Source organism: Mesitornis unicolor, unplaced genomic scaffold (genome assembly GCF_000695765.1).
Source record: "Mesitornis unicolor isolate BGI_N332 unplaced genomic scaffold, ASM69576v1 scaffold45827, whole genome shotgun sequence".
Lineage (NCBI taxonomy): Eukaryota > Metazoa > Chordata > Aves > Mesitornithiformes > Mesitornithidae > Mesitornis > Mesitornis unicolor.
Genome location: NW_010199337.1, coordinates 3,549 through 26,769, shown reverse-complemented (window position 1 = coordinate 26,769; position 23,221 = coordinate 3,549). Strand labels below are relative to the sequence as shown.

Sequence of the window (23,221 nt, the reverse complement as noted above, 5' to 3'; positions counted from 1 at the left end):
AAAACCCCGAGCTTTACAACAGGCACTACTCACAACCTCTCTTATCAAGACACAGCCTACAATTACATCACACGAGTTGGGGTTGCTGGCAGCATCTCAGTGACCCTGTTACCACCCAAGACACAGACAAGCAATGGTCCCCTCCAATGGTCCTACCAAACATCTTCCTCTGATGGTTTCTTCTGAGTCAAACACCGATAGCTTGTTATGCTGCAGAGTGGGTGGGTACGTGCATACACATGTGGGGAAACCTGTTTTGTTGCTGAATTTTACTTCAAAGTATCTGTTTAAGTCACCTATATTGAAGCTACACATTAGACAGAAGTATCTTACATTCTGATAATGTAAAAGAAAAATGCATGCAAGTTATCTTCTGGTAAAGAAAAGCAAACATTTCACTGGAAAGCACTGCTGATCTTCCTTACCTTGCATTTTCTTTTGGTGTGAGTGTGACTTCTCCATCTAAAGCAATATCAATCTCACAGTGTTCCGGTTGGATTCCTATACCAAAGAGCTGTATATCCTGAGAGGTATCTGCACCAACTCTTGTGTGATCCTGGAAAATAAGCTGTTACTAAGAGACAAGCAATCTATCACTGTTTATATAACTAAGAAAATATTGGCTAAAGCACAGACTGCACAATCTATGTGGTCTCCTTTGCTAAGCACTTCTATGGAGGAAAAAAAGGTGCCACAGCAGATCTGAATACTGTAGAGGTCACACACAAACCGTTCTTCTGCTCTGCACTTTATCTTCATACAGGTTTAGATAAGGCAAAATAAAGCCGCTGACACAAATTCAGGCTAAAAAATATTCTCAGACTGTGCTTGCATACAAGCAATAAATGCAAACAGTGAAGAATAATAGCCATATTGTGTAAGTATATATAACAGAGGACAACACAGCTAGTAAAACAAAGTGCATGGAATTGGCTGCTTTTCAGAAAACAGCTGTATGGCAACTCAGCTAAACACACTAGTCTCTACATAATTTCAAGTCATATTGTAAATTCTGCTGAAATACTTTGCTGTCATTAGAGAAGCTGTACTTTATTTGCTACTGTTCAAATACAGAAGCCCTATCTCAGCCACTAAAGCAGAAAAGTAACTATAAAAATAGACAGTATACTCTTTCATACTTTATTGACAAGGAGCTCACATTTCCTTACAAACTGACTAGGTTTGTATTTGACACTATTCCACTCCGACATGAGACTATGCTAAACAGAATGGTATGAAAGCCAGTGGCACTAGGAAAATACATTTCTGTACATTTTAAAGAGTGCTTTTTTTTCCCTCCTTTTTGTTAGGCTTTTCTGTCATTGAAGACTGCTTACTTTTACCGCTTACTACTAAGCAACATCTCTTTATGATTAACTCATTGAATATTTAATGCAATCTCAGTTCACTAACAAAAAGAAGCCTCTAATTCAAGGCTCTCACTTCAACTTGAGCCCAGAAGGTAATGCTATTCACATCCAGTCTGGAAAAGCCAGAATTTATCTCCACATTGGCACACACTGAGCACTTCCCCACTGTTGGCAGTGAGGAGGTCAATTAAGAAAACAATGAAGCTGAACTGCAAAGGGAGAACAAAAGCATGAACAGCAGGAGGAGGCCAATCCTATTTTGCCACAACTAGTCTTAAAAATCTAGATACCCTTTGAGTAACAAATTGAGCCAGAAATTCGAAACCATAAACAAGCATCCTTTCATTCTTTGTAAACAGTCTGTTCAGATTCTTACCTTTAAATAGTAAACCAAAAGCTCATTGAGCGCAGGGTCCGCATTCAGGTTCACCAGGTAACACTTGTCATCCCCAACCTTGATACCTGAAGACTCAAGGGAAATTCCCATGCTCTCCAGCTGTCTTTGCCTCTCCTGCAAGCACAAAAACGGGTTAATCTTGCCTGGAATATGCAATATACAGAGACAAGTACAGCAAGTAAATTAAGGCAGAGCAACTAATGGTGAAGACGCATGTGCCAAACATGCATTCTGTGTATCGCTACCAGAAACAGAACTTAAAACATTGGTCAAGTACCATATGTTTAATAAAATATATTTTTTACACACCGATGATAAAAAGTTACATCTAACCCTCAAGCATCTGCTTCCCCAAAGTGGAACTTACAATAGGGCTAAGCAGCCCTATTGATTTTATCAGAGCTACTCCTAAGTAACACCACGTAGCTTTCAACTTCTGTGTTAGTTAAAAACAAGTCTCAGTAGCAGATAATCAGTCAGCAAGATAATCAGTCATAGATAATTTAGAAAACAGTATGCCATGGTTTAGGTTTATTCTTTTGCAGTATTATCCAGCTAAAGCATCTACTCAATCACACATTTTTTGCTTTGCCACACTTTGAGGGTAGGGGATTTTATTTGGCTGGTTGAGTTTGCTTTTATTTCCCCCATGCCCTTTCTTTTTAAAAATTTATACAGTTGTTCCACTAAAGCATACTTCTGGAACATTAGGACTAGAAAAGGAAAGCAACAATACTCGTTCTTCAAGCTACAGGTGGAAGTGATGCAAAAGTACACTGGAATCCAGAAGTCTTATTTTAAGTACAACAATAATAAGCAAACATTTGTGAATACATGTACACATTTTCCTTCTCTGGTCACTAAAAAAAGAGTAACAAATACAACCCAGAATTCTGATACTTCTCTAATTCTTCGTTCACTTCAAGGGAAACAGGGCGAAGAACCCACTGGGGTCTCAAATAAATGAGCTGCTTGAACGTATTTTCATGTTTTACTTTAAAATCAAATATTAGCTTTTATCAGTGATACATGACACAGCTACATCTATTCTAATGAAATTGAGACTTAAAAAAACCCAACACAACAATAAAAAAACCTCCACCAAAAAAAAACCATAAGAGGAAAATACAAAAATCCAGAAGATTTTTAAATAGCTGGTAAGGAAGACAGCACAGTCCACTGAAGTTCAGGAAATTCAGCTCATCTGCACTGTGACAGTATCTGGACTTTCCTCATCAAAATTTCTGAAATACCTGTGCAATTTCTTCTGTTTTCCTTAGCTTTTCTTCCCAGGTGACTGTTAGCTCTTTTATTAGCTTTTCAGATTCTTCCAACTTTTCCTTCAGTTCTGGTGCTTTCATGGCCTAATAAATAGAAATTAGCAAAAACCTTCAGTTGGTCTTCCCATTACAACATCTGTTTGCACAAGGAAACCAAACACAGCAACATAAAATGAAATGCGGCAAGTACAGATTTCATGTACACTCCCAGGTTTTTCATGGCAGAAGATGAAGAAAGAGGTCATTTGCAAAGGACAGAATCAGTCTATAGTGGGTCCAGATCTGAAATAGCTGAAGATCAACATAGCTCCAGAGGATAAAGAAACCAACAAAATCTCCTGGCCTGGACACTCAAGCTTCAGTGTCTGTATGAAAATATGTGAATATTTAAAAACTTAGTCTTAGCTGTCTGAAGTTCAACTGCAAAGTCCTTCTTCCAAAGACAGTTTCAAGTACATGCTCCTCTTGATATTTAGCCTTCCATCCTATCTTGATTCCATAAGTCCTCCTAGAATTGCACTAAAGCTTTCAGACTGATCCTGTTGATTACCTTCGAAGGCAGGCAGGCTCTGGAGCTAACACAGGCTTCTCATTTCACAACAGGAAACAACAGCCAAGAGCTTGAATACATCCAGTGCCAAGTAACAATTCAACAGACTGGCCTATGACTCTATAGAACTGTTTTTAACAGAAGGTACAAGTGAAAAAACAACTTCAAAAAAATTAGCAAGACTTTGGACACCTTCCCTAATGACTGTGTTCAGCCACAGTCTGCCAGCATAATTAAGAACACGCTACAATAGTATTTTCTGATTTAAAATAAGAGATTAGACAGATTTTTCTTAAAAAAAAAAAGTGAATGGCTTCTTTATCTTAAAGCAGATTTTCCCATTTTGCCCTGTAAGGAATTGTTCACACTACTCCTTAAATTAACAAGAAGTTTAAATACCACACAAGTTTACCCTCAGACATATTTCTGATCATTTTCCACCAGTATTTTGCGTTTTGCCTGAAAAGATAAAAAATATTACCCTACAGTGCAATGCCTAGTTTCTCCAAATACCACCAAGTAAACTATCCTAACCCTGATACCTTACTCACCAACTAGAAGTCTAAATCTAAGATAAGCAGCAATCACACAGCAACTGTTAAGGCAGTGAAGTAAATTGCTGATGGTTTCAGTGCGGCAGTTATGACAGTTTTGCACAGATTTTCACACATGCCAAGGACAGAAATGTCCCACAGATTTTGTGGTCCAATACCAGATTTATGGATTTTCACATTTTTCCATTTGCCATCATAAAATATTCTAGTAATAAGTCTACAGAATGAAGGTGTACTCTTGTTCTTATCTGTGCTTCATCAGTTACTGCCTGACATGAAGTTCTTCAAGAATGGTCTATTCTGACAAGGTTCACCATCAGTACAATGTTGACATTAAAAACTTATTAAAAATAAGCAAACATTATGGTGGATTTATTTCAGGAAAGAAAGTCAATTATTTTTAAAAAAATCAAACAAACTCTTAATTTCCTTATTTCCTCAGACTTAAAAAGAAAGCTGGCCTTCTAGCCAGAGTCTGACACTGCCTTGAGAAACTCTGTTTACATTATACTTTGAGTAACGTTACCTCAGCTTGTGAGAGCTGTTCTTTCAGTTTTTCAACTTCTTCACGTAATTCTCTGATGACCCTGGCATTTGGATCTTCATTCACCACAGCATGATTAACTATCCTTTTGGCTCTGTCTGCGTATCTCAGAGTAGAGAGTGTTTCTTCATAGTTGTCTGCTGCTGGACTAATTGTGGCTATCATGGCAGTTTGGCTGTTTCCTCCCAAGTTGTCCTGCAGAACACATCCACAGAAAGTTTGAGGGTTAAAAATTGTTCTGAGACTATACAATGTCTTTGCAAAGATACTTAAAATACAAAGCTTACTATTTAGAGACCGAAAGGTATTCTGGATGTAAACGAACCAGTATGATCTATAAACATTTCCAGTCACCTCCACCAGCTTTGATTTCACTGTGACTGAAACCAGCCCAATAGGACTTTACACAGAATTAACAAAGATATACTTAGTGTCCATATTACTAAGACCAAGTTATAGCTATGAGAGCTCCTTAGCTCATTTCCTTAACAAAAAAGATGAGAAGTCCTTGTACACAAGAGATATGCTACAATGATCCTACAAACTGATGATGTCTTGAGAACAGGGTGAATGGAAAATACTAATTACCTTGAGAAGCCAAGTGAGTACAGAGTCTCTGTAAGGCACAAACTTGTTTTTCCCCTTCCCTGCTGCTTGGTCAGCGAGTGATGATATAACCAAGCCCAGCGTTGAAAGTGATCTATAAATGCAATACAGCAGAACAGCTTTAACACATATTCCAAAAGCAGATCTAATAGAACACATAAAAGGCGATTTGCTAAAGAGTTAAATTTATGTTCTGCAGAACTTAAGGTACAATTTAAAAAATACCAGAATAATTTAAGTTAGAAATTACCATAGGAGAGCAGCGAGTCCATTGCCCTGCTCCAAACAGGGCAATATATTTATTAAAGTTACATATTTGGAAGAAATTGATATCTACAGTCTTTCATCTCATCTGGTACTAAGACCAGTTCCAGAAGACTAAGTTGAAATATTTGTGTATTTAAAATAGTTTGAAAAGTGCAAAGCAGACTGCTTCAGTACATGGAGAACCACTGCCTTTGATCAGACATCTGTCTTTTGTCAAAGACTAAAAATCTTCCTATCTTGGACACTGCTATGTGTCCGTGGCATCCTCAAGACAAAGCCAGGCCCAGGAGAATTGGTCTGTCTGATGAACCAGTAACTAACCAGCCAGCACACAACTGTGGAAAACTGCTCATCAGAAGAGACTGACTAGGAGCTCTCTTGACAAATGAGTTGACCTGTAACTGAGGTGGAGCCTCATGAGCTTCTTGTGGGGGGTACAGACCAAACAATCTCCCAGTTACAAAAAAGTTGTACAAGGAAGAAAGGGAAAAGCCTCCAAATTGTTTAGCAGCCAGCCACATCCCAACCACCACTCTAGAACTGTGAAAAAAATACAGATAACTACCAAAACTTCATTTTGGTACACGCAACACTTCTACCAAGAGCAGTAACTGTATTAACAATCTGTGCAATGCATTCTATTATCCAACTGTTATACAACCCTGTGTAAATTTTAAGTGACATCGGGGCTCTTGGGGTGAGTATGCTTAAGCTAATGAGCTGGTTGAGGACCCTGAGAACGCTAAACAGATGCCTAAAGTGTTTTAAAACAGACAGTGCTGAAGCCCAAGAGCATACTGGTCTGTCATACTCATGTCCAATTATCCAACTATTCTTTATAACTACCAAGGGAAGCTTCAGCAGCACCACAATTAGATAGTCAAATAAATCTTTAATTGTACTGCTCCACTCCACCCTTTTGAGTTTTCTTTTCAAAGAAGCAGTACTATTTTAGTTGACATGCAGTGTTTGCACAATATTTGTAACAGGGCCTTAGTGCCGGTTGAAACTATCAATGGTTCAGAAAAAACATTTAGAAAATGACAAAAATGTTGCAGAAGAATATTTCAAGGAAGATCTCTGAGCATTACACGCGTCAGAAAAGATGCCCCATATTGCATATAGCACAAAGTGGTATGAAGACAGCACAGATCTGAAAGAAAAAGAAATTTAAGGAGAAGCTATGCAATCTGATCTCCCAAGAGAGCACTCTACTTTGTAAATTTGTCTATAGGGTAACTTTCCAATTCACCTCTGAAAAATTCACAGCAAAAAGGACGGTTAGTTCTAGTTTGTGCCCTAAACAAAAGCCTAACAATCTCGGAAAGCTTGCAGGGGCAGGAAGGACAAGGGAGAACTGGTTCTTGCCTCCAGTCTCTGGTCTCCACAGAGAGAGATGACAGAGTGCTAAACATGCGAGAGCAAACAGTGGGATGCTGCGTACTGCTCCGTAGCAACCTCCTATAGCACAGCTGAAAGGCACCCAAAGGATACCCCCAATGGAGCCCACCTTCAAGGAGCATAAAGTTAAAAAGTCACCCTGGCCTATTTTCCTGTTCCTCTTTAAATGGAGGGGAAATGTGAAAACCAAAGCCAAAAACTGAGAGAGCGGGAAGAAAAGGATACAGGAGGATGGAAAGAACAAGGATTCAAAATGCCCATTGCTGGAAACTATTTCACAACAGGGCTGCAACACCAATTCAAGTTATGGGCACTGTATTTTAACGAACAGGAAATTATAAGATACAGTTTATTAACACAGGATTAAAAGATGTGATAACATTTCTGCTCATTATAAATACTGATTTTATTTTAAGACTAACTGTTAACATCTGCAATAAAAGCCAAACTAGAGTCTTTTCTGTATTCTGCTTGCGATTTCATAATACAAAGCTGTTTAACAACTTTAAGGAAAGCAGTAAAAGAAGTGGCTGCCCAGCAAAATAATTACAGGACTCATCAGCTGCTTTCCTTCACACTAAATGAAGCATCAGAGATCCATCCTTACTTTGATCCTATCTTGCACTACCTATAATGAGTCAACCAGAAGGCCTAGGCCCGTAGCACACTGCAGACCAAGGCAGTTCAGAAGCAGCAGAGTGAACCTATATGGTGCAAGAGCAGGGAAAGTGCCATTTCTGCACACTTTCTCCTCCTTGTCCCTATTCCTCAGGCACGACCAGGCTGCCCTTGCTAGTGGGCAGTGGGAAGCTCCCATGATCCCACCATGGGCCTGAGTCAGCAGTGTTCAAAGGGAAGTAGTGGTTCCCCACCACAGGGAACAGCTCTGTCCCTAAATGACACTCATTCAAGTTACTTCTATATAATTTGCAACCAAATTCTTCAATAAGCATAACCCACCTTTCTATTAGCTAACTCTGAATATGAAAAAAACCTCCCTAAATTCAGCTTGGAGCCAGACCTGTCCCAACCCACCACTTCTCCCTACCTACATTTTAAAGGCTTTTATTTGCACTCTCAAGTTAAAATGACAACAGCTGTGATTTTACTAATCAGAGTTAAAATTGCAGACTGCTCACAGAAAGCATTTTTCTTTGCCACTAATTGCCAGCTTGTTTATTAGCCTTCCTCCTACTATTGTATTCTCAAAATTCTTTGACTACACCACAAAGAGTTGTTAAGCACCTGCGTTCCTATGCTAGGGCATGGGAACTAGCACATCCTGGGGAGGAACAAGCACATCCAGCTTTCCTATGAGGTATGGCAAGTCCCCTAAAAACCTCGGTAATAAAGAGCAGACACCCAGCACCTTCACCAAGGCAATTTTGCATCAGCTCTGAGGAAAAACAGAAGCAATCTTTATTACAACTTTATGAAGACGTTAACCAAATGACACAACTCTCCGTTTTTTCAGTATGCGGGAGAGCAATCCACTGCCTCCCCTTTGCAGCATCCTGTCCTCCCAAGATAGAAAAGAGCGTTTACAAGGGGATGAGTTGTGGGACGGAAGCGGCAGCTGGCAGAGCCCTAGCCAGGTTTCATGCAGAAGACGAGGAGCAGAGAAACCTGCAGAGACTGGCTGCATGTCCCACTACGCAGTTTCGGTATGTGCAGCTGAGTGTACATTTTCCCTGTCTTGTAAATACATGAACAGCTATGTTAACTCCACATTCTTCTTTGAGGCAACAAAACACAGCACAAGCAGCAAATTTAGTTGCCAGGTAATTTCAGCAGCTCCGTTTTTGAACTCGTTGAACACAGCACATGGTACCAATCCAAGTTACTGCCTTTTTGTAAGGATAAAAAAAAATTAAAAACAGAGGGAGCCAACATAGTATGGTATGTGGTTTAAGTAATTTGTATTACTCCAGCAAATTTTATGATTATTGCCTTTCCCCAGTAAGATGTATCGCACCCAAAAGATCATACCCAATGTTCTCTGAAGAACTAGTGTACTAAAACATGTATACCAACTTTGACACTTCCAATGAAAGTCAGACTTCATTAAAGCTCCAAGTAACAGCAAAAGTCTAAGAGAAAACACCAAGCACAGCACGAATTCTCTTGCCTATCAGTTCCAAAAGAGACTGAAAACAGAGAATGCTTAATAAGAGAGCTAAGTAATACAAACATATATAAAAATATATAAACATTTAATTGATGGGAAAATGTAGAGCTGTTCACTTTTGGTTTAAAACACCATTTACAGAAAAGTTTGGTGCTTGGCTCTGAAGTGCTGTATTGTCAAAGTGGTTCAGCATGGGCAAAACAACACTCCCTTACTGCATCAATGCCCTAAAAGTTTAACGCTGAGTAAACATCCTAACAGAAAAACAAGTAAGACTTTCTGTTATCTAGAGCTACACTTGCAATTTGTTAATAGCTGTTGGGAGAGCTGGCATTTGAATTCTTCCCCAAGAATTAGAAAGAAACATTAATTTCACCTTTTTTTATGCAAAATACAAATACAGTTTCTAGTAAAACCCATCTGAATTTAACTGGCATCCTGTGGCATAAAGGTACAATACCTGCCATTAGTCAAACAGAGTCACATAATTTTGTTTCACAAGGACTACACCAGTGTGGCTACCAATATGATGCATTAAACACAAAGTAATTAGAAAATAAGCTAGAAAGAGCAAGCACAGTCAAGCTCTAAAAAAAGGGGTAATTTAAAACCATTTTAAGCATGAATGATGTTTAAACAATGACAGCACAAAGTGTGTTAACTTAAAATACCAAAACATTTTGTAACATTTTAAAGTTAAATTGAAAAAGCAGTAGCTTTTAATGTAACAGTTAAACTCTTTTTCCAGGAAAATTAGTATATTTAAGACAGTGGTAATAGTGTCCTAAATTCTTGCTTTTGGGTAATAACACAGTAATTACAGTAAAAAAGTGCCTTGAAACTTGTCATTGCTTGAGTACAAACGCCCAAGGCAATGCTAATTGACACAGCTTCGTTCCGATCTGTTTTCTTAAGCTGTGTATTATACCCTTACATATTTTAATACGTGTTGGAACAAAGCCATTCGACTCTGCAACTTTGCATTCTTCTTTGAGCAGATGATGAGACCAACACATGTGCCTGGGGACAGGGTGTAGAAATGAATCACAAAAGCTATATGCTTAATTAAAGAGCGCTGCTGTCACTTTTTCCAGATAAAATTCATATAGTCCTCACCTGAGTCAAGTCTGAATCAGAGGCCCTATACCAATGTAAAGAAACACGTGGTCTTAGCATAGAGCAGCTGAAAGAGCAGTATCGAACAGCTTCTGACTAGGTCCATCATTTGAAGTGACTTGTGGCAAGCACACCAAGAGAAGAGGCCAAGGAAACAGCAGTCATTCTTACGGAGTTAAGCTTTGCAGCCTGTGTATGCCAGTGCCTTACTTGTTTATGTTGCTGCCTTCCTTCAGACGTTCTCCTGCAGCTCCCGTTTTGGACACTCTCTCGCTCCCAGCCAAATCCACCAGGCTGACCTTGCTGACCTTCTCTCCAGAATTCTGCACAGGTGGGACACGGGAGAACAACAGCTAAGAAACACTGGTACAAAGTGCTAACATGTCTGAAACTGGCACCATGAAACACTGTTCTTCATAATAACAGGTGTTAAAAGTATCAAATTCAAGATATAAGAAGAAATTGTCAGGCTTTTTATAGTTCTTTGAGAGTCACTCATGTTTTACAGTAAAGGGCTGAGGCACCAATGAACCCGAAACAGCTGTGTGGTAGCATTAACCACCTTACTAGCAGAGTAGGCCATTAAAACATATCAACTGCACTAACACTTAAAACCTAAGACAGGTTTCCTGGTGGCAGTATGATCTTAAAAACTGATCCAACTGTTTCCTTTATCTGGTGCGCTTCCTCGCTCTTCCAGGGCTCTCTCAGTCTTACGGTCTTGCCAGTATTGCTTTGATTACTGGACCCCATGGTATCAAAGGTAGAAGCACAGCTAAACAGATAATGTGGAAGAGGATGTAAGAAGAAGAATTCATACATTAATCAACAGAAATACATACACCAGAATGCAGGTCATAAAGTGTCTGAGTCACTATAATATTGAATACAGCATGAGAGCGGCTGCTTTCTTCGTTCATGTTGGTTGCAGCAACTGTTCGCGATTTGTTGCCCTCCGACATCAGTGACTCAATATCCTACAGCAAAAAGAATAAAAAATTATTTTAGGATAAAAGCAAGTACTGCGCTTGCTGAACAAAATCCCCATCTAGATGGAAGGGTGCAGACATGTAGGAGAGAGGAAGAAGGGAAGGTAGATATAATGAGATAATTTTTTGCCCATTTTGAGATGCATTAGTAGAGTGTGCGCATAATTCCACAGAAAGGTATTGCACCACATCTCTGGTTTAAGCACTGCACTTACAAGCGTGACAACCATACTCAGTGCACCACCTCCTTATCTGCTGCTGCAATAATGGTGGCAACATCCGCAGTACAAATCATATTGTTGAATGCCAGTAATCAGGCCAGCGCAGATCCACTTACACAAGTGAACACAATGCATCTCTTCACTGAGCTGCACCACCTTCGCTTAATTGGCTCAGAGGGTTATCTCACTTGGAGCCTGTGCCTTCCCACATAGGTAAAAACAACAACAACTATGCCAAGACTCGTACGTCTGCTTTCCGAGTCTTCCAAGGTAGGTCTCGATGACTTTTAAGTCATCAGCCAAAACTAGGTATGAACGACATTTCCTGGAATTTGAACAAAGGTGTGCTTTCAAAGTATGCAATTTACCATAAAAGCTGCAAAAGCAGTTTTTGTAACTCTATAATATGCATAGATGCTCAGAAAAATAAAAAACCCATAAAAAAGCAAAATGATTGCTACATAATATTACACAAAGAATGAACTTTTTTTTAAAACAAACATTTTCAAATCAGCTTCCTCATAAAAAGAATGGTCTAAGCAATTCACACAATTAGCTCCATTGTAGCTACCGTAGTTCACTGGCTTCTACAATACTCATTTATTTAAATATGTTCTGGTAACTCAAGTGGGCTCAGATGCTGTCATGATTTAAATTATGAATTATATAAGACATGTTATAGCTCCTCACACAATATACCTGTATAAAATATGAGGTCATATCCAACAAGAAAATCAAACTAATTCATGCTGGAAGACTAATAATCCTAGTAAGCCTCATACTTCAGAGTCAAGGAAACACTGTGCCCTTGGTGTACATCATAGGCATTGAAAACCACAACATAAAGAGATACCACTATTATATTTTTAACTAACAAAGGCAAATCCCAGGCTTTTACATGAAATAAATAGTCCTGAGGCACTAGAGAAGAGCTTTGTGATTGCCAGAGAACATAAGCACTCAAGAACCAAAATGTCTGGACACACACTAGTTTATCTCTTACAAGATTCCTACTGCATATGTACATAGGTGTTATTTATAAACTTATCATTGGTTTAGGTTTACCTCAAAGTTTGTAACAGCCAGCTGAGACAGGCCATCCACATATGGTCCCAACACTTTGTGCTCTCGAACCTTAAGGGACTGCCGACTCCTATGGAATAAAATAGACATTATGCAAAATCCACTAGTGTGAAGTTTATTAAAAAAGAAAAATTCTAGTATTAAATAATAAGAATCTTCTACATAGCAGAAGTCAGTATACATCTCTTAATGGCAACAGGAGAAAAAAAAATCTTGCAGAATTGTTTTTAACTCAAATTAACAATAAAGACTCAAATTAACCGGTTTTCATCTGTATACATGTATTATTTTTAATGCATCCTCCCACTCCAGTGTATGTGGCTGGAACAAAACATGAAATGCCTTAATGGGCAGAAAGAATGCTGACAAAAAATGGAAACCAAAAATCCTTCCCACATCCCCCAGCAATTTGCTAAAGCTTCAATTCTTCTTGCATTTTCTACACTTCATTGACATTTATCAAATAAGGCTCAAATCTGTCTTTTTAACTAACTTGCATACTTCTTTCACTTAGTGCAATTATGTTCAAGAATCAAAATATATACCACATACATCAATGCTCAGCCAAAACAAACCTATCAAACTACCTCTTGTCTAGACATCTCCAAGCCAGAGAGCCTAACCAGGATTTTTGTGTAGACAAAATGGAAGAAAGAGCACGATGAGTATATTCTGAGGTGTTACCCTTCTGTATTCAAATGGTTCAACACCTAAACGAGGGGAACCGAGTAAATAAACTTCAAACTCCAAGGTGATGAAAATTCTTATTTGAATGTGGTCTGGATCATAAGGCAAAAATACCCCAGAATTTGCTTGTACATGGTCTTGCTTTCTGGTGGTAAGCTACTTGATACAGTGTTTGTTTGTGTCATTACCATGATATCCTAATATTTAAACTGATCCATGCCAGTTACTACTTCATATACAAGCTTACATGGATATTCTCTTCTTTCTGGTGTTTGGTATCTAATCCTTTCTATGGAAGTCACATAAACATACATTCTGAAAACCCTTCTCAAGGACTTCCAAAAGTGATTTCTATTTTTACAGTTTCAGACAAAAATAACGAAGGTTGAGGGAGAAAGTAAAGCTACTCACCCTTTTGGGTCAAGCAGATCTCTGACTTTCTCATTGTAGATTTCCATATAGGACACTTCAACTTTAAAACTATGAGATTCATTTTCCTCCACAGAGATTCTCTGAAATAAAGCACAACAGAGCCGTGGGATCAGACCCAGCTGCTCTGCATTGCCCATCATTGAAAAGGATTTTCCTGAACCTAAAGGAAAAAAGGAGAAGAAAATACTTTAGAATGCAGTTTCTGAGCTACTCGTTTGTTCATGAAGCACATGAATTAATTCTCTATTTACTCCTCCAGAAGCACGTATCAGAACAACATGGCATGCTACTCCAGGAAGATAGCTTGCTCTTTGGACTACAGGTAAACAAAAAGAGAAATTATCTTAAAGGTTTCTTTCAGCAGAGCTATTACTCGGGACCCCTTTGAACACTCAAACACAAAACACTGAATGAGTCTTTGGTATAAATTACGCCTTTCAGGCTTTGAAAGTGGCCTCAATATGTAGTAACTATGAAATATATTAACAGAGCCACTTTAAGAACTTTATTTGCATTGTCATTGGCTGTGCTAAATATTTAACATTATGATATTTCAAAATATAACTTTTTAATGTTATCTAGCCTAATGTTTATGTTTTGTTCTTCCTACTTCCCACGTGCACAAAAAGTGTTCTTCCCCTTGCGCACGGGAGACTCACCTGTCTGTCCATAGGCAAAAATACACGCATTATATCCCTGAAAGGCCTTTTCAAGAATTCCTTCTCCAAGGCACTTGAACACCACTTCTTGACCTGGAAAATATTTTCAAAATGTTGAGTGCACTGATGAACAAACAAATGCTTTCACATACAACTGAGGGACAAGTTCAAAACTGTTGCCTGAAACTAGTGTAACAGCTACCTTTGTGTTTAAATATATTGCTGATTTACCTGTGAAGAGATCAGTTCTTTGAAAGGTGTCATGAATGCTTAGCAAATAACATAGATGTCTAAATTTTGTGTTATTTAATTGTAAATTTCACAATTAATAGTCATTCTTTAACCACAAACTATACCCAAAGGAGTTCTGTAGCAGCATTTCAATGAAACCCATTAGTGAACTAGGATATTGGAGGTACAACAAATATCATGCTAGAAGCAGTAGTGGTGGGTCTCTGGGGAATTGGCCTCAAGTTTCCCGATGAGCTATTACGTTTCACCCTGTGGTAAGGCGATGCTGGAACCAAGACAAAAGCATCCCAGTGACAGTCAGGCAGGAAATGCATATTAGGAGGCTGCAAGACTTCACGGAGCTGTTTGAGGATATATTCTGGCAAATCCATAGCTTGAAACATCAGCTGCAGAATTTCATCATCTGAAAACTGTCTCCTTGTCTTTCAGACGCAGAAGATGAAAATAGGAATAGTGGTTTGGTTGGTTGGTTTTTTAATAGGAAAGCCCAGAATTTGTACACCACAAAGAGTGTCCATGGGTTGTCTGCTTTGAGTGCTGATCAAAGAACTACAGCAGCTGTGTGTACACCCAAAACAAGCAGAGCTGAGCTAAGGGCAGCATTTAGGCATCTTCTGGTGTTTGGTTTTAAATTGAATTCACTGCCTGGTGACTTTTTGAACAGCTGTGATCAGCAGCATCCCTCATTTAGGTAAGTTGGTTTCAGCAGCTGTCAGCTACATCAAATTATTTTGTACTGTGGATGCAACAGTGACCTCCATAGTTCTCCACTTGGAACATACTGGCATTGAAAAAAATAAAATAAATCTAGCTATACATTTATACGCTGCTGAGAATATTTAGACTCTATGATCCTTTAGTAATTGGTAGGCCAGACAATTCCTGCAGAATAACCACTGGAATGATTTGCAGTTGAATATTTTAATAAGAACATACAATACACAAAAATTTCCTTTCCAAGCAGCTACCGAGGGCCCTTTTTGAATTTACCAAGTATCAAAGAGGCAGGGAGCCACTTGCTGAGCAAGACCACAAAATCAAGCAAAGACTGAAGACAAGTATCATTATTAAGAAGAAAAAAAGCATTACATTCCACAGTGATTGTGAGTGAAGAGTAAAACCATCTGTCAGAAAAGGAAAAAGCTTTAATTACCCACTTCTGACTAGCAATAAAACAGTAACTTCCTCCATGTTTACCAAGAAAAAACAGATATCAGAATGTTATAAAACGGTGCACAGTCATGATAACCATGAGATGACCTACAGAGTCTCTTACTGTTAAATACCAGGAAAGGAACCCAGTTTGAATCTCACAGGCAAAGTTGGATTTTTTGTTTTTCAGAAGATATTTAATTTTCAAAACAGTCAACATTAAAACTGAAAGTCAGTTGGACACTGATACATGATTATAAAATGATGATTTTATTACAGCTTTTAAGAGCTCAACAATACCAACATAGACAAATGGGTTATTAGAGTGATGTTTATAGCAACCAGTCAAATTATCATGGGAGAAAATAAAATTTGTTTTTAAGTGCACTTACAGAAAAGAACACAAGATATTAAACTTCAATTACAGGTATTATATTCATTTGCTAATGTAGTGCACTGTTGAGGGTAGCAGCATATCAGACATGAGATTCTGATACATTTCATTAAGCAACCCTACTGCTTCCCCTATTAAATTTATTAGTGGGTTTGCAAACTGATTTCAAAATCTGTATTATGCAGAATTATACCGAAGGCCACTTACAGTCAAAAGAAATAACGCAGTTCCACTACTGCACTTTTGGTTTGCTAACTAAAGGACACGTTTACGAGCTGCTAATTCTCACAGGCCAGGATCTCCTGTCTGCTCATCCCCTCAAGGAAAAAGGAACAAAGTCTGCTGAATTTTTCTTGCAGACACAGTCTAAATAATCTTGTTTCCTTTACTTCAAGGAGCAAGACTGTTTAACCTGGAAAGACACAGTAAGAAATTATCAGACCACGTTGCTGGGTGCTCTGGTTACGGCACATGTGGCAGTGCCGCTAATGCTGCAAGGTGGGAAACCCTGTTAACCCAGTGCTAGAGATGCTCTGCTAACCAAAACCTGAGGTACACTGGTGGATGCCCACTTGCTTCTGAGGACGTACTGGAAAACTACGTCAAGACAATATGGAAACCTTTTACAGCTGTAACTGTCTTCATAGCGTCAAGAAATTATCTGTGCATTTTAACAAGCACAACCGCAAGCCTGATGCCAATAGCAGAAAAAATAATCTAAGAAAGATCAATTTAATAAATCTCGATGTCTCCAGCAAGAGACTTCTAGCAGGAAACTGGCATAAGAATCTTCTGTTCAGATCTCAGGACTGAATATTTTCACATGCTCAGCACTCTGACATGCTCAGACATTCTTTCATAAACACATACACTGAGATAACAAACATTTTTTAAAAGTAATAACCATACTAAAGATACTGAAGATTTCAGCATTCCAAATGGTATCTGTGACTTATCTGAAAATTAAAGGAAACCCAACCTCCCCTCAGATTTACCTTTCAATCTACCTAAAGTCCTGGAACTTTCAAATGCTTGTGCTACCACCATGCATCAAGGGCATTTAGTATGGCCCTTTGAAGCTAAAGAGGTTTTTCACATATTCTCTACTTACTGAAATGGCTGGGTATTTCAATGGCAAAAATATAAAACAAAAGTAAAGGTAGCAAAGTACAGCAGTGCACATGTTAATAATGGCTATTAAATTACTAATAAATCTAAAATAAAACTTCCACACTATCTGCCCAAAGAGCTGTATGTGAAAATCTTAATTGGAATCTCTCAGCCAGCACAAATTATTAGACCATTTTAATTCAGAAAATATGCAAGATAATAAAAAGTCCCTGAAAACACAAAGATAAATCAATACCATGACATGCAGCAATACTACAACACACATCATTTTCAGAATGAGATATTTAAGCATTCTCTCTCTTGTATCATTAACCTCTTTCCCCTTCTCTTCCTCCAAATCATTCCCTTACAGTTTCTGAAACCTCGACAGGAAGACCCACTTTGACAGCATTCCTAGGGAAACCTACACACTGCAGAGGAATCCTAGGGCCTGTTCTCACAATCTGCACATTCACAAATACAGTTTATATGCTCTCAATTCATTAGACTGGTGACAGACAACAGACAGAAGAAAGGAGTCTCAATGTCTGGCGTCCAGATGCCCGGTATTTTAGTTCACAACCACTCAATCTGAAACAGGGATAATCCTCTCCTATTGGCACAGACTCATGCAGCCAGGTCGTGACTGCAACATTATGACACATCCTTGCCCTCCCCGAACCCCCTCCCTTACATGGCAAAAATCACTAGAACCAAGTAACAACTTGTTATGCACAGTACTGAAAATCCAACTCTCTCCATGGCTTAATCTCTAACCCAGAACATTTTAATACGCAAATCTTGACAGCAATAAATTGCAGTTGGTTCCATGATCTAATAGTTCAAATAAAACTTGTTCTGCGAACACCAGAACTATTAAAAGCTCTGCTGGATAACAGTTTTAAGAGAATCTCTCTAAAACTGGAAAAAAGACATCTATGGTTCGGCTTAACAAGAACCTAAAAGCACAACAGCTAGCATCTAACTACTGCATGCTAAAACTATAATACTGACAAAGGACTGGAGTCTTGAACATTCAAAGTTTTAATCCACTAAAAGGCCTCTAGTGCTTCAAATCAGATGTTGCAACATCTACATTTTAAGTGCCTGACCTGTACAGGGCTAAAAATCATACCGAATAACTAAGTTTCTCCAAAAATGTACAGGTTGGGTGTCAGCATTGTGACAAAGAATGAAGTCTTACAGACTACATAGATCTCCTCTAAAAAAAAAAATTAAAAAAAATTAAAAACATATATATATATTCAAGGGAACAGTAAAACAGAGATAGTCTTCTCCCACATAACAGCTTAAATGGATAGGCTTGAACTCCTGCCAGCTGAAAATTTACAACTTGCAATCTTTCGCAAGGGCAGAAGTGAGCTGTTCTTTAAGGCACTTGCCTGGTTTTTCCTCTTAAAACAGTCACTAGAAGAGCAGTAGTCAGCATATATATATTTCAGATAAAATTATAGCTTAACCCACAGTCAGGTGTAGCCTCTCAGGACAACACAGCCTGCAGAAACACAGATCTGAGATTTCAGGCCAAATGATGTACCTCAGGGAGCTTAATAAAAATCCACAGTCAAGTCAATACAGTGTGGGGTCCTTGGAACAGACCTGCCTAAGTGCTAGTGTAGTTATTTAAACCACCTCTTGAATCCTTCCCAAAGTGAAGGGTTTCTTTCCTTCCTTTTAAACATCCACTTAACTGCAGTCTTCAATGGGCTCTCACTGTTGTCTAGGCTTGTAAAAAGAATTCTTTGAGAATTTCTCAGTGTCCTCCTTCACCAAAATACCAAGGCAGGCAGGTGTGTCCTTAGTCATGAACTGACTCCTGACCCATTCAAGTCAGGAAACAAAATGTAATAAGGTATTCTGCTTACTCTTGAAAACACCTCTTCTATAGCCTGCCAGGCAAAGCTCATCCCTTTTCCGATCAAGGCGAACTCATTCCGTCCTATAACCAAATTTCTCTCCCTCCTCAAAAAAGATCTATTTCACTGAGCCATTTTTTGTTTATTGTTGTTACTTTTCCTTCCAGATAGGAGGCTCACATACTTGCCAAATAATCAACTATGTCTTTCAAAACTAAACTATCAGAAAAAAAGGCCCAGGAGCTTGAGATCAGCACAAACCCAGAGATCATTAACTGCTCCTTGCCTGGAACAACACAGCCATAAACTGCTCAGAAACACCCAGGCTCAGTATTTGGAGTAGTCCTCTGCCTGCTAATTGGCTGGATTAAAACTAAAAACACTTAAACAAAACCACTTCCTTTTCAGTCTTAAGAGCAATTCAGAGGGGGCTCTGCATCTTGCAATCTCTAAGCTGAGATATCAAGTTTTTAGTGTCTCCATCTCTCGCAGTATCCGAAATCAAAGCACCACTTCCACAAAGGTCTTGTGAAAGCGCTTACCCCTCTGCTGTGCCCCAGACTCCCTGCAGTCTTCCCGAGAGATACAGCCCTGTAAGAACAGCTGCCAAGATGCCCTCTACAGATGTTTTTCCTCATGTGAAGGTAACCTTCACTATTCGTTAGCGATATTGCTGGATCATTTTAGAATTTAGAACCCAGTTTCCACTTCAGTAGGAAAAAAATGCTTTAAAAAGCAACTCTGCTACCAACAGCCTTCTTCTGTACCATTATCATTTAAAAAAAGAAAAAAAAGGATAGTTTAGTGCTTTCAAACTGGAATAGGATCCCCTGCACTTCCTGCATATGAGATCAGAAAGAAAATTAGTACATAAGAAATAAGCCTTAGCTTCAGCCAAAAAAAGAAGGTCTCTCACAGAATAAGTTTAGTGCAAGAGAAAGAGATGGTTCATCTTTTTCAAGGTCAGCCCTGCTCCTCCACAGACTGAGAATTTTTACCAATTACCCATGCAATTAAGTTTATCCAAACAAGAATCTTGCTCTTGTGCAAACAGTATTAATAAGCGTCAGTAGTACTGCAGATCAATCAGCAAAGTGAAAAATAAAACCAACCCATAATTATGTGTGTTAGCTTTAAGGATCCTGTAATAAATAAATACACATTTCCAGGAGAGCAAGAACTGTGGTTTTGTTGACATTAAAAAAAATTAAAATTAGAAAACGGCGGAGTTATCCACAGAAGTCAACACAGAATTGAGAGGTATGTTGTCTGCGGTGCACACCACTCCGTGGGTTTTCCAGTGTCCCACATGTCAATCACAAAATCTTTAATATAGTACAATATACATAACAATAGATCTATTCAACGTAATGCAAGATGAGAATGTTTTGGCTTTGCACAGAAAATGATGACCGATAGGGTATCCCAGTACTTTAGAATCTCTTGTTAAACATTTCAGTGTCATCTTCCACTCTATTTCTGTGATGCAGATAAAAGGGTTTTTCAAGTAATTAAATAAGTCTTGCATACCTGTTTTTTTATTTCAAGAATTTTCCTGAACCTTGAAGCTTGTATTTTACTTACATTTACAAGCACTCTGTACTTGGCTTTCAAGATTTATAGATGTTTCCTTTTAATTGTGCAATTAATCACTGCTCTTGCCAGTGACATTAAACTGAAGCATCCACATAGAGTTACTTCAGGCAGGGAGCATTTAATGCATCTGTTTAGCTTCTGGCTCAGCACCCCTTCAGTAGTCCAGCATCCAACCAAGAAATTACAGTTTAGCTCAAGAACTCAGGCTGTCAGGTGGCTTGTTTGGACTCTTTAAGCTTGTTAGTTCTGTAAGCCTCTGGTAGAATCTCTGGACACAGACAACATAGCTATTTGTAAGGTGCCTAGGATAACAAGGGTTTGGTTCAATAAAGCATAGAAATTATCAAAAACTCCAACCAAAACCAGTTTTTTTTTTGTTTAATACAGTAATTTAGGTCAAGTTTTTAAAAAGACTTGGGGCACCTTAATACTAAAGTATATAAAAACTGAAATCTTGCCATTTTGACATTTGGTTTGTTGGCTCTAACACAAGAAATGCTACTGCAGTATGGGATAGCGAGTGAACTATCTGACAACTCTGTAATTTAGGCCTGAAACGGTTTTGTTTGTTTCTTTTTTTTAATATTTGATATTCTGTCAAATTCATTATGTTCTAGGAACATGAGGGCTGGAAGTCGCAAGTTAACTTCAAGACCATATTAAAAAAAAAAGTCAGTGAAAGCATTATTTTTTTATATGCAAAGCCTTAAAGCTCACATTCTTATCATAATTCTGAAAAAAAAAACCAACACAACAAAGAAAACCCCAACAAACCCAAAACCAAAACACAACAAAAACAAACCATCAAGGAAAACAGTTAAGTTGTTTGGTTTTTTTTTCCTCTTTCCTCAGCATGAACATTATCCATAATAGCCAAAACACATCTTACAGCTTTATGGCCAATAAGAAAACATGAGAGATACAGGCAACAGCTTTCTAGAGTCCAGTCCAACAAGAGGTTCCTCTCCATAGAGATAGTAAGAGTTCAGCTCTCAGATAAGACTAATTCAATGACAGCTTCTGCAAGAGGCTAGAGAAATCTTAGTTTTGACTCAAATTAAAAATAAATAGACCTAGAACCTCACTGATTTCACCTGGAGACAGGTTAAACTGAGACAGAAACAAGTTTAACTGGTTGGGATGTTTCTGTGGTCTCTCTTCTCTACAAGTGGGTTAACACCATGGTGCGCCCAATAGGTGCAGCTCCCATCTGCACACTCGAGGCAAAAGGGCCAAGATCGGGGTGCATATCATCACTTCCTTCCTTTCAAAGGAAAGGGAGGCATGCAAACCCCGAGATTTGGGATTTGATACCTGGGGCTACAGCAGTCAGAGATATTTTAACACAAGTATATGACAGTTCATTTATTAGACGACTGATCTCAACTTTGAGCTAATTAACCTTGAAGATTTCTTATGGGCCACAGAACTTCATGATACGAGTATGTAACACTAAATGTATTTTTTTCCTCCTTGCCATGGACTACAGCCTCGAAATATCAGTGTTCAGAGCCGTCTCTGCCAAAACAAGTCACCTTATAAAGTACGAATATGCTAATACATAAATCCTTTTATAAGAAAACTAACTACTGGGATTACATTCTTGTTTGGATTATCCAGCTTTTGGGAGGAAGGAGTCATAAACCTGATCACTCAAAAATACTAGGGATCTGAACAATCAGACTATGAACGACTTGAAAGACCTGAAATAACCACACCATCCGAGGAGAACATGCTTTACTCCTCTCTTGTGCATAAGAACACAAAGCATTGGAAACACACGCGTTCCTCACTAGCATTAGTCAGAAGTCATTTCCGATGCAGAACTGAGATTTCATTTTAAGTGACAGAAAAAATCCTCACAAGAGGCTCTTCCAGGAAATAACAAAAAAAGAACACTATAGCTTAGATATAAAATATCCTGAACCACGTACTGCGCACCTGAAAGCTTGCATTCCTCTTAAACTGCGGTGCTAGCACTTGAATGACTCAATCCCTGCAAAAATGAGAAGTCTGCTTCTGTGAAGAGGTCACTTGAGCATCACAGTACAAAATGCAAAAAAACTCCACAAAAGTCCAAACTCTTGTACGTTCTTAAATTATTTACACTGTCGAATGTATGAAAAATAGTTTACCTGCATATTTTGTGGTGTCTGATTCATCCATGGACCAGAAGCAGTGATCAAAGGCAAACACCTGTAGAAGCACATAAAAAGACGAATTAGGAACTTTGGATGCAAGACATTCCTTTTAAAGCAGTACAAATCCATAACTATTTAATTGCAGTTAGGCTTTACCGTTTCTATGGAACTTAAACCGGAACTGTAAAAAGGTTTCACCAGCAGAAGTACTTTTGGGAAATCGTGAGAGTTGCAGAACTGCAATACTTCTATCTGCATTACACATGATATCCGAATCCCTTAATACAGCCAAAACCTAATAATTAGCTGCACTCCAGGCACTAATGCTGACAGAAGTGTCTGCCAAGGTTAATGAAACAGCACCGAAAGGACTCAACATACAGAACTCAGTGAGATGACTATTTAGCAGACATCG

General features: G+C 38.5%; 1 protein-coding gene across 1 annotated transcript in view; it reads right to left on the bottom strand.

The window, feature by feature from the left end:
- The window catches only part of KIF13A (kinesin family member 13A), a gene marked incomplete at its 5' end in the record, with an annotated part of 59,246 nt that extends 36,385 nt beyond the window's left edge, over positions 1 to 22,861 (bottom strand). The window contains 11 exons of the mRNA XM_010189416.1: positions 426 to 556; positions 1,747 to 1,881; positions 3,021 to 3,131; positions 4,678 to 4,890; positions 5,284 to 5,395; positions 10,424 to 10,536; positions 11,056 to 11,190; positions 12,489 to 12,576; positions 13,605 to 13,785; positions 14,285 to 14,377; positions 22,801 to 22,861. Of these exons, the coding sequence (XP_010187718.1) occupies positions 426 to 556; positions 1,747 to 1,881; positions 3,021 to 3,131; positions 4,678 to 4,890; positions 5,284 to 5,395; positions 10,424 to 10,536; positions 11,056 to 11,190; positions 12,489 to 12,576; positions 13,605 to 13,785; positions 14,285 to 14,377; positions 22,801 to 22,861 (1,373 nt within the window). The remainder of the gene's footprint in view (positions 1 to 425; positions 557 to 1,746; positions 1,882 to 3,020; positions 3,132 to 4,677; positions 4,891 to 5,283; positions 5,396 to 10,423; positions 10,537 to 11,055; positions 11,191 to 12,488; positions 12,577 to 13,604; positions 13,786 to 14,284; positions 14,378 to 22,800) is intronic.
- Between the last annotated feature and the right edge of the window lie 360 nt (positions 22,862 to 23,221).